Raw genomic sequence first — 14,677 nt, 5'->3', positions numbered from 1 at the left:
ACACAAAGGTGGCGCCAAGATCGTGGTAGTTGCTCACAATGACTTTGTGAAATTGGACTGAGTTAAGTTGGGATCCATCATTCATCAATGTTTTCAATTAGTTTCAGTTACCCACTGTATTATGGTATAAGGGCACACTCTCATGCAAACTATAGCTGAATATACCCATGGAAAGACATCCAACGTATATACCCCCATTGACAATGGAAATCTCTGAAACAAAAGTAAACAAAAGACCTACAGACCAAAATCAGTTGAACGGAAGTGACATTTGTAGGAGTGAGCAAAATGTGTGGGCTAAGCACATTTATGGGAGTGAAGGGTGAATGCATTGTGCGGGGGTGCTGGGCGCGACAGCCAAAGTGGTGGGCTTTGTGTGGTGGGGCTTCGATAATCCTAGCTGGCAGCTGATCAAACACCACGCTTTGTTGCACAATGTGTTCCAGGTTAGCACAGGCTCCCCTAGTTCTCCCTGCTGCTCCCACTGGAATCTATAGGCTGTGTGGGCAACAATGTCAAGCCCTCACAAACCACTGGCTAGCATAACGTCCAATATGGCACAGGTTTAGACAGGGCACAATTCCAAGAGTCATCCAGCCAGGCAGGCCTCTGGGCTCGACTGACCAGGTAGGAGGACACAGGACAAAACAAACACCCTTCGGATGAGTTATATTATACAGGCTGAGGCTTGTACGCCAAAGCAAACTGTTGGAAGACGTTGAACCTGATGAATGTTGTCAGTACGCCTACAACCTTCAAAAGACTAGCGCAGGTATGATGATAACATCGGTGTGGTCACTGAGCCATGAAGGAAGAGTTGTCAACACAGTCTAAGTACAGAAAATGAATATACCCAGGCAAATAATGTACAAATTTAAAATCACCAGGGTGAGCATTAATAGAAAGACCTGTGCATGATTAACTTCAAAGTCAACCCAATATCAAGCATGTTAAGTCCAGTTTGTCTCAGGGTCAGGTATAGATCACAGCTACATTATATTGTAGTTGACATTGCAGTGTTAAGATTCCTCCCTCGCATATGCAAACACTCTGAGATAAGCATCTGAAATTGACAGTAGGCACAAACCACATTCTTCAGTGTCAGTGCTAATTTTTTTCCTGGAAAGAAACCAGATCCACATAAGCTTTAAATCTGTGGAAATGAAAATAACCCCAACAGCGCAGGCTGTAAAATCGTCATAATATTAGTGCTGGTGCTGATGTATGCAAGTGTCATTAGACATTTCTGTGGATGAATTGAAGTCTACTTGCATTATCTTTCCTTACAGCATTACCCTAGCCTATCTCTGCTACTCAGCACCTCTCCACTGCTCCTCCCTGAGGTAGGTAAATCAATAATCAGAGGGGAAATTCTCGACATCATTTTACAATGCAAGTATGACGGTTAGGGTGTAATCGCTATAAGCATGCTGTGTAATTCCCCAAGAAAACCAACAATTATTTTTTGCCTGTAATTGAATGGTGATAGGAAAATTACACCTTGATACAACACATAGTGGAATTACACCATGCTGTGCCCTGGATACACTAGAATTATGTTGAATTATTAACATGCCCTGTCCTTTAATTTTCCGTGCCCTAGTCATTAGGGGGTATTCCCAGGGATAAATGTACCCAGAACACGCGGTCGTACTTGCAAACTGACGAGAACGATTTACATTATTGGTCCCTCGTCACCATGACTGTGTCATTTGTATCTGTCCTATTGTGGGTACTTACGGGAGCCGTAACTCTAAGCACTTTTTATTATGGCTTGCTGACTACGTGTTTTGTGACCCTGTATATCAATAGGAGTGTTCCCGTTGAACTGTATTCGACAAGGTCACCATAGGAGTGGTCCGTCCTTCCTTTCTCTACAAAGACTAGCCTGGTATCTTTCGGGGCCTACTTCAGTAGTGAACTACTGTTCACTACTGAATATTACGCTACCGGTGATTGGTGTAGTTTCCATCAGAATTGGGACTAATTGGACCAATCATGACAGGTGGATAAGACAGGGCTGTCCCTCGTGTCCGTCTGTATTTCTTTTCAAGAAGGAGGAACTTGGAATGTGGCTGTGTTGAGTGCTGTGTTGTCAATAGAAAAGTACACTTTCAAGTATGTACAGTGGGGCAAAAAAGTATTTAGTCAGCTAACAATTGTGCAAGTTCTCCAACTTAAAAAGATGAGAGAGGCCTGTAATTTTCATCATAGGTACACTTCAACTATGACAGACAAAATTAGGGAAAAAATTCCAGAAAATCACATTGTAGGATTTTTTATGAATTTATTTGCAAATTATGGTGGAAAATAAGTATTTGGTCAATCACAAAAGTTTATCTCAATACTTTGTTATATACCCTTTGTTGGCAATGACAGAGGTCAAACGTTTTCTGTAAGTCTTCACAAGGTTTTCACACACTGTTGCTGGGGGTGGAAACATCATGCTTTGGGGCTGTTTTCCTGCAAAGGGACCAGGACGACTGATCCGTGTAAAGGAAAGAATGAATGGGGCCATGTATCGTGAGATTTTGAGTGGAAACCTCCTTCCATCAGCAAGGGCATTGAAGATGAAACGTGGCTGGGTCTTTCAGCATGACAATGATCCCAAACACACCGCCCGGGCAATGAAGGAGTGGCTTCGTAAGAAGCATTTCAAGGTCCTGGAGTGGCCTAGCCAGTCTCCAGATCTCAACCCCATAGAAAATCTTTGGAGGGAGTTGAAAGTCCGTGTTGCCCAGCAACAGCCCCAAAACATCATTGCTCTAGAGGAGATCTGCATGGAGGAATGGGCCAAAATACCAGCAACAGTGTGTGAAGACCTACAGAAAACGTTTGACCTCTGTCATCATTGCCAACAAAGGGTATATAACAAAGTATTGAGATAAACTTTTGTTATTGACCAAATACTTATTTTCCACCATAATTTGCAAATAAATTCATTAAAAATCCTACAATGTGATTTTCTGGTTTTATTTTCAAATTTTGTCTGTCATAGTTGAAGTGTACCTATGATGAAAATTACAGGCCTCTCTCATCTTTTTAAGTGGGAGAACTTGCACAATTGGTGGCTGACTAAATATTTTTGCCCCACTGTAATTATATTCTTGTGTAAAGCATACACTATGTGTAAAAACATAAGAAACTGAGAAAGACCGGAATGACAACATGAAAACAAGCAGAGAGGTGAGGAGTATTGGAAGTTCAACGTTTGACTACATACCAGAAACGATAGACAGCAGAAAGTTGATATAGAGTAACTTGAGAATTTAATGGATCTGACAATTCACTCCACGTGCATAAACATTTCTATGTGAAAAACTGACTGGGTTGGAAAACTCAAACAAAGTGTGTCTTGCCAATTCCAATATCTCACACGCTCTCCTTTCTTCTGTTTCAGGTGGGCAGAGCCTGAGGCCTGAGTTAACAGATCGCCTGCTGCTGTGTGCGTGGCACGGATCGTCAGTGACTCTCTTGGAGGGAGTGTGTGTGTTTGGCCTTTGAAGAGCTCTCATCCGGCACACAGTGGCCCGGTCCTCCCCCTTCACCCCATCGTCCTCCCCACCCACCTCTCCACAGCTAGCGACAGACCCCGGACAATAGTCTCGCCAAGATTTATGAGGTCCTTGTGGTGGCCTGGCTCTTTGTCAATAAGAGGGGTTTTATTTCACCACTTTTTTCTTCTCTTGTCTTCTTCCTCTGAAAAAGGTGTGGGACCCAACTGTGAAATGGGAGACGGCTGTTTGACATGTGAAGCCCGCCTGGAGAAAATGTCTGCTTTCAGGCCTGGATATAAGGAATTACTCAACAAGAAGGAAACGTCACTGTACGGAATGTCGTTTTCCCTCTTCCCTTCTCATTAACAACAACATGTCGGATTGTCCTGACCCTGCAAATGCTTAGTGTCAAAATAACAATGCACCTACAGAATATGAGGACAATGTGCAACATTTCCTTCTGCAATGTGGACTCAAAGATCGACCAGTACTTCCAGCCTACGCTGTACATCATTGTCATCGTCCTGGGCCTGCCCACCAACTGCATGGCTCTGTGGGCGGCTTACTTGCAGGTGAAGCAGAAAAATGAGCTGGGCATCTACTTGATCAACCTCTCCGTGGCTGACCTCCTCTACATCGGCACCCTGCCCCTATGGATCGACTACTTCCTCCAGCACGACGACTGGATTCACGGCCAGAATTCCTGCAAGCTGTTCGGATTCATTTTCTACACCAACATCTACGTCAGCATCGCCTTCCTCTGCTGCATCTCCATCGACCGATACCTGGCCGTGGCCTACCCGCTCAAGTTTGCCAAGGTCCGGAGGGTCAAAACCGCCGTGCTGGTCAGTTCCGTGGTGTGGACCATCGAGATAGTGGCCAACTCTGCACCCCTCTTCCACGACGAGCTCTTCCAGGACCGTTTCAACCACACCTTCTGCTTCGAGAAGTACCCCATGCAAGACTGGGTGGCGGGCATGAACCTTTACCGGACCTTTCTGGGTTTCCTGGTTCCCTGGCTGCTCATGCTGGGTGCGTACCGGGGCATTCTGCGGGCGGTGCGTGGCAATGTGTCCACGGAGTGCCATGAGAAGGCCAAGATCAAGCGCCTGGCGCTGAGCCTAATCCTGATCGTATTGCTGTGCTTCGGGCCATACCACGTGCTCCTGCTGTGTCGCAGCATCCTCTTCCTCCAGAAGCCCTGCAACTGTGGCGCAGAGGAGGACCTGTTTGCAGCCTACCATGTGGCGCTGGCGCTCACCAGCCTGAACTGTGTGGCTGACCCTATCCTCTACTGTTTTGTTAACGAGGGTGCACGCCATGACGTCGGTCACGCGCTCACCACCCTGCTGGGGGTCTTCAAGTGGAACTCGCCCTCGCCAGCTGACGCACTGACAGCTGGCTCTGTCACCTTGGAGACACCACTGTCCACCAAGAAGCAGCTGGGCCTGTACAGTGAGGTCAAGGCCAGCACCTACAAGACAGAGCTGGTGGCCCTCAAAGAGGAGTGTCTTCAGATGACCATACTCGGTGTTAAGAAATGAACAGCCATCCTGAATCGCAATGGGCGGACATGAGAAAACACAAGACTATGTGGAAGTGGGGGATGATTCAGTTTATGTAGAATAGAACGTGGGGGAGATTTTAGAATTCTCATGTGAAATGTTTTATCAGTTTTGGGGATGACACCTCATTATGTACCTCAAATGGTAAACTGCGATTGAAATGTGTTTGATACAGATGAAAATAATCATATCAAGATTGACCACGAGTACATTGTGACGACAGTAAGAAAGACCACACTAAGTTCAGTCGCATAGATGTGATGCAACGTGAAACTAAGGATGTTTGCCATCAAACTGTGTCTTTCTCCACCTCGTCATCTATTATAGGTATGTGTTCTGGGTGGGACAGAGTTATCTAACAATGGATTTGACATGTTTACATTTCTCTTTCAATGAGCCTCCAGATGCATTGTAACAGCTCCAAAAAAATCCTAAATGTGTTCTGTCACCCGGAGAGTGAAGCACAATGCTACGTGTTTGTGTTCGACAATTTCACTGGGAAATAAATTAAGTGTATCATCGTTTCAACTGTGTTGTGTCTGCTGTAACGGTACATTGAACAAATATCATGCCAGGAAACCGAAGTCGGGGGTTCAACTGTATGGATGATGTGTTGCCGTAAAAGCATTAGTGTGTTGACCATGGGCCCGATAACAGTGTTGTGTCGCTGTCTTTCTTCAATGTTCATTGTCTTGCAGTTGGTGCCTATTTGAATAGATAGAATAACAAACACTTAAGATTAATGTCCCCATTAACATTTCTTGTGTCTTGTCTGTCATATTTGGAAATCACACATAATGACATTGACACTGCAATACCATTCCCTGATGTGAGGATGATGGGTAATTCCACTGGCTGATGGGACTGTCACATTGTTGCATGCAGAGGGTGGGTGTTCTTGAGATGTCAGCGAGACATAACTCCTCCTAATGGTAACAGTACAGAGCGAGTTAAATAAAGGTGAAATAAAATACAAAGTAAAAGATCCAGGTCCACGCTACATTGGCATTGCAAGACCTGCATGATGTGCCTATTTAAAGTAAGCAGGGCAAGGCAGCTATCACCCTCATCACCACTGCTTACCTGCTAATGAGCCAGTGAGATTCCTAATCAGATGTGATCACAGCTCTGCCAGTCAAATGTTTCCCAGATCAGATTGAGGCCATCTGCAGCCTCTCACTCTGCCTCCAGGGTTTTAATGGTTTTGCTCAATGACATGGAAATGATTAAGGTCAATAGTTCAAATACAATGGGTGTCTTATCTCCGAGAGGCAGGTTATGTTTTCATTGATATTAATGGGTTTAAAGCGAGCCTGGTGACCTACTTTGTTAAGTCAATATGGAAATACGAATGAGTGTTTAAATTAGATTAAGCTATGGTTTTAAAATGGATTTTGAATCACCTAATTGTGGAAAGTTCAGGAGGAGGTGTAAAGCAAGTGACATACACTAGGTTTGTCTGGAGTCTGTACAAAATGTTATTTCTAAAGGAGCTCTTGTCACAAAAATAATCCGGGAACGAACGACCAGTAAAATATCCCAGCCTTAGACTATTCCATTCCACTGATGTTTGTTGTTGTTATTGGCGTAGGCCACTTAATCAGATGTAATAATGGCCATGCTGTAACCGAAACAGTCATTTCCTTATTATTACACTTGCGTAATCTTAGCACGACAAGCCCACCCCTTGCTTTAGTGAGCACCGCCGAACGAATCCCGCTGCATTGCTTTCAAATCATTTTACCACAAACAGGTCTCTCCAATGCGCCCTTGCCAACCTACAGATAAAACAGAAAATGCAGAATTTTCCACTGCTAATTAATTAATTGGCATCACAAACCCATGTTTATTCCGAATTTAAATCTCATTTGACATTTCCCACAAATCAAATCACTGGCTGGACACTGATATAAAATACAATCTACAGAGGCATTTCATTTGATTGATATCCTCAGTGGTAAGACAAGGTGTTAGTGTACCCCAGTTGTCCTATATCAATCAGAAATAACTAACACTGTGAATACTGATCTTTGTGTTACTGCTGTATTTGGGATTGTCATGCATATGATAATTGGTATACTATATTACTCTCTGAGGAACCCAAGCTTGAAATTACTGTAAGCTTTTACCCAAATGAACCCATTCATTTGTATGGTACAGTAGGACACACTGTCAGAGCAGCCTGGTCTCATACACTAGTCATAACATAGCAAACGAAAATCCTGGCCACTCAAATTAGTATAATAGTTTATGTTTGGTATGGTATTAAAGTGTCATCAAACACACATCCTTTAGTGTGGGCCGAAGAATAAAAGTCGGCATAAAAAAATAGAGCCCGCAAACAAAAGGAGGGTGGTTGGTTGACGTGGATGGGTTGCCATATAATGTGAACGTCTAGCAAACCAAAGGTTACATGTTTGAATCTTATCACGGACAACTTGAGTATTTTAGCTAATTAGCAACAACCACTTAGTATATTTTAGCTACTTTGCAACTACTTAGCATGTTAGCTAACCCTAACCGTAACCCTTTAACCTAACTCCTAACCTTAACCCTAACCCCTAGCCTAGCTAACGTTAGCCACCTAGCTAACATTAGCCACAACAAATGGGAATTCATAACATATAATACGTATTGCAAATTTGTAACATATTGTACGAATTGCAATTCATAACATATGATATGAAATGGATCCACAAATTAATACATACCATACCAAATGTGACATATCATACTCATTTCAGTCCAGGTTGGTCAGAGGTGTGCCTGATAGGATTGTAATCAGGAAAATGTGAAAACAATGTCTGTTTTTGCTTTCCTTCATGATGTCATGCTAAACGGGCCAAGGCCCTTTTAGGGTGTTGTGTCAAAGTCAACACTACATTTAGTGTGTTTTTCCCTGTGCTGTTGGTCTCAACATGGAATTAAGTCATTTTTCTCTGAAAAAATATAGTTGGCCCCCCATATGAAAATCTGTTTACTGTGTCACAATGATACACAGTGGGTACATTTGACGTGTAATATTGTGAATTTTCATGCAGAGCTACAGATAACCTCTTATTGTATGTAATTACTGTCTCATTGTGCTGGCTTTTTCAATTCACACAACCATCATTTTCTTTACCACAGTATTTTGTGATATCCTCTGTAAAACACACGGGTTTGCTTCCCAACACGTGCTGTTGAGAGAATACTGGCAAAAGATAACAGCGCTGTATTTATGGAAACTGGGATGTTTTCACCAGATGTAAAACATTTTAACCTAAGGTTTTGTATTCATATCCATTCCATGAAATCTGATCTCCAGCTAGGATAACTTCTCTTTACATAGTTGAAAATGTGGAATCATTTTATGAAAAAATATTTACATATGAAAGAACATGTATTTTTCTATGTATATGACAGGCACTGTATCAGAATGGATCCTTTACCCAGTAATACAAATTGCTTAATTATTTCATTGTGATCTAGTTTGGTGGTTCCTATTAAATTACCTAATGCACTGAATGGGCAAAATGTCATATAATTTGTGCAAATGTAGAATAGCATTAGCATAGAACTTTGAAGCAATTTAAAATCAGGATAGACACTACACTTTTAGAAAAAAGGTTCTACCCAGAACCTAAAAGGGTTTTACGCAATGGCGACCCATGGCTATTGGACCTAGGCCTTCAGTGGGGGGATTTTATTGTTTTTACAACATGTACCAAACTCAAAAATCAAGAGAAATTACAGAAACGTAGCATCACGTATTAATGCGCCCAACTGAATCGAACAGGCCTGAGGCTGAGCCGTGATTCGGACTGCCACTCACACAGAGATGGCATCCGCACGGATAATGCTACCAGCAACAACAACCACACTGCTTACACAACCTGTGGTAGCCTAACGCCATCACTATCCCACCATCACCAAACGCGACAACAGTGACACATCAAAAGATGGGAGTGTGACAGTCTTGTGATGCTGAACGGACAACGACCGTAATATGCAGCGCTCTCCATGCACTTTTTTGTAAAGCACATTAGGGCCGATGGAAAGACAGCAGTCAAACACAGCGTGATGTTAAAGAATAAGCAGCACATTCACGCGGACATAATAAGAGAGTAGGTCCCAATCGTAAGAATACAAAAACACAAGCTAGCTAAGTCAGCCATTGGCTAGACTAACAGAAGCTACAGTGCCTTCAAAAAGTATTCACACCCCTTGACTTTTTCCACATTTTGTTGTGTCACAGCCTGAAAATTGATTAAATTGAGTTGTTGTATCACTGGCCTACACACAATAATGCCATAATGTCAAAGTGGAAATGTATTTTTAGAAATGTTGGCAAATTAATTTTAAAAAATAAAATGGGGTATTGTGTGCAGATGGGTGAGAACAAAAAAAATGTATTCCATTTTTATTTCAGGCTGTAACACAAAAAATGTGGAGTAAGTCAAGGTGTATGAATACTTTCTGAAGTCACTGTACTGTAAATAGAAGTCATCTGCCATTCAACTTTATTAGGGCAGAATTTTGGAGTGACAGTGGAATTAACCAATCACATTTGGAGTTGTAATGGGTGGGACTGGACAAAAACGTATGGAATCGTCCACCTTCTCAAAGGCCGACAGGTCACTGCGCAATAGAGCGTAGTAGTTTTCCCACAGTCTAGCTAGCTACTGGCTGCAGTAGGTGTTATCCTAGCCAAGTACAGTATATCTCAACACCACAATATTACATCCGCGGAGTTGAGTGCAGACTAGAGTTTTTGGAGTGAACCTCCGACTCCTTCGAGTCGCTTCTGCCCTAATACATTTGAATGGCAGACAATTTTAATCTAACTTCTGAGGGCCTAGCCAATGGCTAGCCAGATTTATCACCCCACAGAGACCGCCAAAGAAAAATCCTGATTCAATCTTTTTTTTCTCTTCAACAAACTAAAGAGATTAGATCAGAATATCATTGAAAATAATAATATAATTAGAATATCGTTGAAATATTATTGAAAAGATAACATAGAAATGAAAAGGACATTTACATTTTAAAACTACAATTATTTTATAAATCCTTAGGCCTTAGGCATAGAAGGCCCTAACTTCCCCACTGGACTATCCCCTTGAAGAACCCTTTTGGGTTCCATGTAGAACCCTTTCCACAGAGGCTTAAACTTGGAACACAAAGGGTTCTGCCACAGGGACATCTGGAGTGTAATAATATAACAATATAATAATAATAATCATGTGCCACTTAGCAGACGCGTTTATCCAAAAGCGAGTTACAGGCACGCGTGCATATATTTTACATATGGGTGGTCCCGGAAATCAAAACCACTATCCTGGCGTTAGAAGTGCTGTGCTCTACCAACTGAGCTACAAAGTGTAGGCTGCACGCATCCCACTTCCTGCTGGTGTCATCGTCATGGTGATGGCTCGTGGTTCGTCACACTGTTGGGTCACCGAGGAGACAGGATTCCAGCTGGTCCCGCAGTGTTGAGTCCAGGGGGACCAGGGGAGACAGAGACAGATTCAGGATGCGGTTATGTTTCCCGCATTCCCATCCTCTCTGTAAACACACCCTCCAAGAACTTTGTGTTCTGCACCAGTGGGGAGCCTGAGAGACAGACAGAGGGAGAGAGAGAGAGAGAGAGAGAGAGAGAGAGAGAGAGGGTGAATGGTGGATGATGGCGAAGCGTACAAGCGACAGGCCTAAATCCCTAAACAAAGAAATGGTCAGACTGTTTTACTGTTGTGACATAAGGTACTTTCATCAACAGGTTTGCTTTGGAAGTTAGCTCGTATGGCTAATTGTATGTCAAAAGTGAATTTCAAAATGTAAGCCCCTGTAAGTCCTCTTGACAATCTCTTCAGCGCACAGTACATGGGAATGTGAATGACCTCTTAGCGTTGCTGTAATTATTTCCTGCCAAGCATCATGCACTGCACGGCCTTAATAAGAGCAACTGAGAGCAACTGCCTTTAAAAACAACAAATCTCTTTGAAAAGCTGGTCTAAAACAGAGTTTGGAACATGTGTGCGTCACAATGGGTAAATGAAGGCTAGGATGATGTCCATGATGTCCATTTGCCCACAAATATGGGGTGAATAGCTGCTGTGATTGCGCTCTATCCAATAGCTTAGACCATGAGACAGACCTGCCCAGCAACTACGACTTTGTTAACAGACATGTTGCAAAATAATTATACTTGAGAAATACTGCACCAAATTGCGACACTAAAACATGTGGCACATTTTGTTACTTGAGAAACACTGCACCAAATTGCTCAACTACAAAATTTACTACAGATTTCTTGAGTTATCTTCATTCTGGGGATTTTGAGGAAGTGGAATAGGCTTCAGTGTCTCGTGGGGAACAAACATCATTGATTGTCTAGTACAGGTTTTCGTAGGCAATGGGTAGGGAACCAAAGTGGGCCCCGGGCATGTGAGTGGTGGGCAGTGAGTTATAAGAATCCATCTATTAATCACAATGATTTATTCTTAATTTGGGTAGTTGGAGGATGATTTGTGTCCCAGAAGGATGGTCCATTTCTGATTTGGGTCTCGAGCTGAATTTCTTTTAGAAACACTGGTCTAGTGATTGGTACCCAAAGAGTGGACTAAAAACAACAACAAAAACTCACCACTGTAAAATCAGCAGGACTTCTGCCCCAAAATCAACGTGTCAGAACGGGTTTCACTTGGGAGCTTCACTCCTGTTCATCCTTTATTATTGTGCGGCAAATGAAGATGAAGAAGCCAGTGAGGATGTGGCCCCAGTGATGGGCCTGCGAATGCAAGGCACCCAGACACCAAGACAGAGATGTACGTTGCCTAATTCTGCATTGAACCAGGGATCATTTTCCCCACACACAATCCAAACAGAAAATAACGTTGGAAAAATAAACACAGAGTGGTAAAAGAATATTGTGTCTATTTGTCTTCCATCAACCTATCACATGTACCAACATCCACTGTGGGGGACAATGTCTCTGTGCTAGACAGGCAAGAACAGACCACACTTAAAATATACTAGTATATACAAATATATGTACAAATGTACGATAAGCATGAATCAATGCCTTTAGCGACCAATACCTCTAAGGGTGTATTAGGAACATCTAGAAATGACTTGCTTATAATGTTGTCCCTAAACTAGATGATGAAAAGAAAACAACACTTTGGCAATATACAACAAATACACAATGTTCAGTATGTTTTATAGGTGTTGATGTACCACAATTGGCCTTGTACCACAAGTACACAGCTGTTGCTGTAGAACAATTTAAAATGGACAAAGGTAAAGACACAAGAGCGCCACCTAGTGTACAGTCATGTGCACCTTTCTACATTTTCCAGCTTCTGCCTGATAGTCTGCATCATTATCTTTACCAGCGCAGCTATTGCCACACAATACATCCAGGGAGAAGTCAATGATAAATATCCCTCAAATTTGTCAAAACTATTAAATTAAATCACACTAAATAGTGGTCTAGTGCTTCTGTGGTAATAAAACTGTGGCAGAACAAACGTTTTGGTCAGTGTTTCACAAGGGACCTTAATTAGTGGTGGGCACGCAGAAATGACATGTATAAACACATAGAAAATCTCTAAATGGAATCCTTAGGATGTCTCAACTCTGACCATCACCCCACTGAAGTTGAAATGTAAATCTGTTAAAGGTCCATTGCAGCTGTTTGTGTATCAATATCAAATCCTTTCTGGGTAACAATTAAGTATATTACTGTGATTTATTTCTATTAAAATGATAAAAAATAAACAAAAATAGCTTTTTAATAGCAAAGAGCAATTTCTCAATAAATAATTTTGCTGGGACTGGGAATGGTCTAAGTGAGGAGGGGAAACTGAAAACTAGCTGTTATTAGCATAAAGATTTGGAACTCTCTTTATTGGTCTATTAACTAATTTACTGACGGGTGATGTCAATAGGCAGGAGGCAGGCCACAACCCCATCCCTCCAAAACAGCAGAAATTGCAGGCGGTCTTTTCAAACAGCTCTTACACTATAAGGGCATTGTCATAATTTTCACAATTTTACAGTGTTATTCCAACCTCATAGTGGTATATATTAAACACTGGAAAATTCAGTTTTTGACTGCGCTATGCCTTTACAGCTGAAATATGTCACTTCTTTTGGCAACCCGACCAAATTCACATAGAAATATAAGTTATAGATCTGCCATTCTCATAGAAAGCAAGTCTAACAAGTTCTACTTGCGCTACTTCAATGCATCCATTTATAAGTTTAGTTTTTGGTTCTTTTACTTTAGGTTTTGTACACCAGCTTCAAACAGCTGAAAATACAATATTTAGATGATATTTAAATGAGTATCTACACAATTACTGCTTGTTCGCTCACATAAACTGAAGTTAGGTGAACTATTAGACTTTTAGCAACCAAGAAATGGCGGGCCGATTTCTGTATACTGCACCTTTAAGTAACGCTAACGTTATGGTTAAGGTTATGGTTAGGGTAAGGGTAGGGACGTCCCAGGATCCAGGATAGCACTAACCGTAAAAGCACCTCTTAGATCTCTTCAGGTGCAACACTCAGGTGAGCAATTGTTTGGGGTGTGGTCAAATCTGTTTAGGAGATATGTTTGTTTCTCTACATCAGTGTTATTGACCATTTGACAATCACAATTTTTGCTCACTGATCATTTGGACAAATAATGATTTTGCAGGCACTGGAATTTTCTGAACTTCGGGGGGGGGGGGACTTTTCAGATACTGGCTGAGAGTTTCCGTTGAGACGGGGGAGACGTCACTATTCTTGTTTGTACATTTTCTAACATGTCTCAGAACTTAATCAAGCATCTTAATCAAGTGTCCAAGATTAGTAGTCTGTGAGCACTGCAACATTTTGAAAGTGATATAGCCATCCAGTGAAAGGAACTGAGATATTTGCGTCCTTGTGTCAATGTGTTTTACTGTAACCTAAACCTCTAACCTTTAATAAACTAAGCTTGTTTTTTTCAAATATCTGAATGTTTATAAATGGGCCTAGAACCTGTACTTTGAATAGATCTTACAAAAAGTTAGCAGTAGTTTTAGTAGCCTAAAATATTTAACATTAGCCAGGGGCCATGTTTGTCGGGGACTGCAACTAGATGCTGCTACATACTGTATCTAGAGTAGTTTAGCTGTAGAATAAACTGTGTCAGTTTAACCACTAGGTGGTGACATTTTATAATAATCCTAGTTCCACCTCTCTCATAGCCTACTTTTACTTTCACCAATCACAATGTGGATAGGCCTATAATGCAAAATGATGAGGGTTTGTAGATTCTAACACAGTTACTTTTTGGATCAAGGATCCAGAAAAAATATGAAATATATCTACAAAACATACCAGTAAATAACAATGCGATTTAAAAATAAAACTCTTGCATACAACTTGGACCTAATTTTCATGTAGTTGAATAATACAATTATTATTAATAATAATAATTATGATAATAAATCATAAAAGTACATAATGGAGACTTGAATAGCTTAAATAACATAAAGATGATCACACCAGATGTGGATATTTGACCGGCTCCTTTCATGCTGCAGGTCAGGAGGGAACAGTAGTCCCAACACCATGTAGGAGGGGGCAGATGGGGATCCC

General features: G+C 41.6%; 1 protein-coding gene across 5 annotated transcripts in view; it reads left to right on the top strand.

Annotated features, from left to right (window-relative positions):
* The window catches only part of LOC115141558 (G-protein coupled receptor 4-like), a 46,974-nt gene extending 41,388 nt beyond the window's left edge, over nucleotides 1-5,586 (top strand). For 4 of the 5 annotated variants that reach the window (XM_029680531.2, XM_029680534.2, XM_065000206.1 and 1 more), the window contains one exon: nucleotides 3,401-5,586. In XM_029680531.2, the coding sequence (XP_029536391.1) occupies nucleotides 3,896-5,041 (1,146 nt within the window). In that variant the 5' untranslated portion in view covers nucleotides 3,401-3,895 and the 3' untranslated portion in view covers nucleotides 5,042-5,586. Of the gene's footprint in view, nucleotides 1-1,289; nucleotides 1,344-3,400 lie in introns of all 5 variants that reach the window. The other variant, XM_029680532.2, reaches the window with a different exon arrangement.
* The last annotated feature ends 9,091 nt before the right edge of the window (nucleotides 5,587-14,677 follow it).

Source organism: Oncorhynchus nerka, linkage group LG14 (assembly GCF_034236695.1).
Source record: "Oncorhynchus nerka isolate Pitt River linkage group LG14, Oner_Uvic_2.0, whole genome shotgun sequence".
Lineage (NCBI taxonomy): Eukaryota > Metazoa > Chordata > Actinopteri > Salmoniformes > Salmonidae > Oncorhynchus > Oncorhynchus nerka.
Note: the sequence above shows the minus strand (reverse complement) of the source record. Positions and strands in the feature narration are given on the sequence as shown.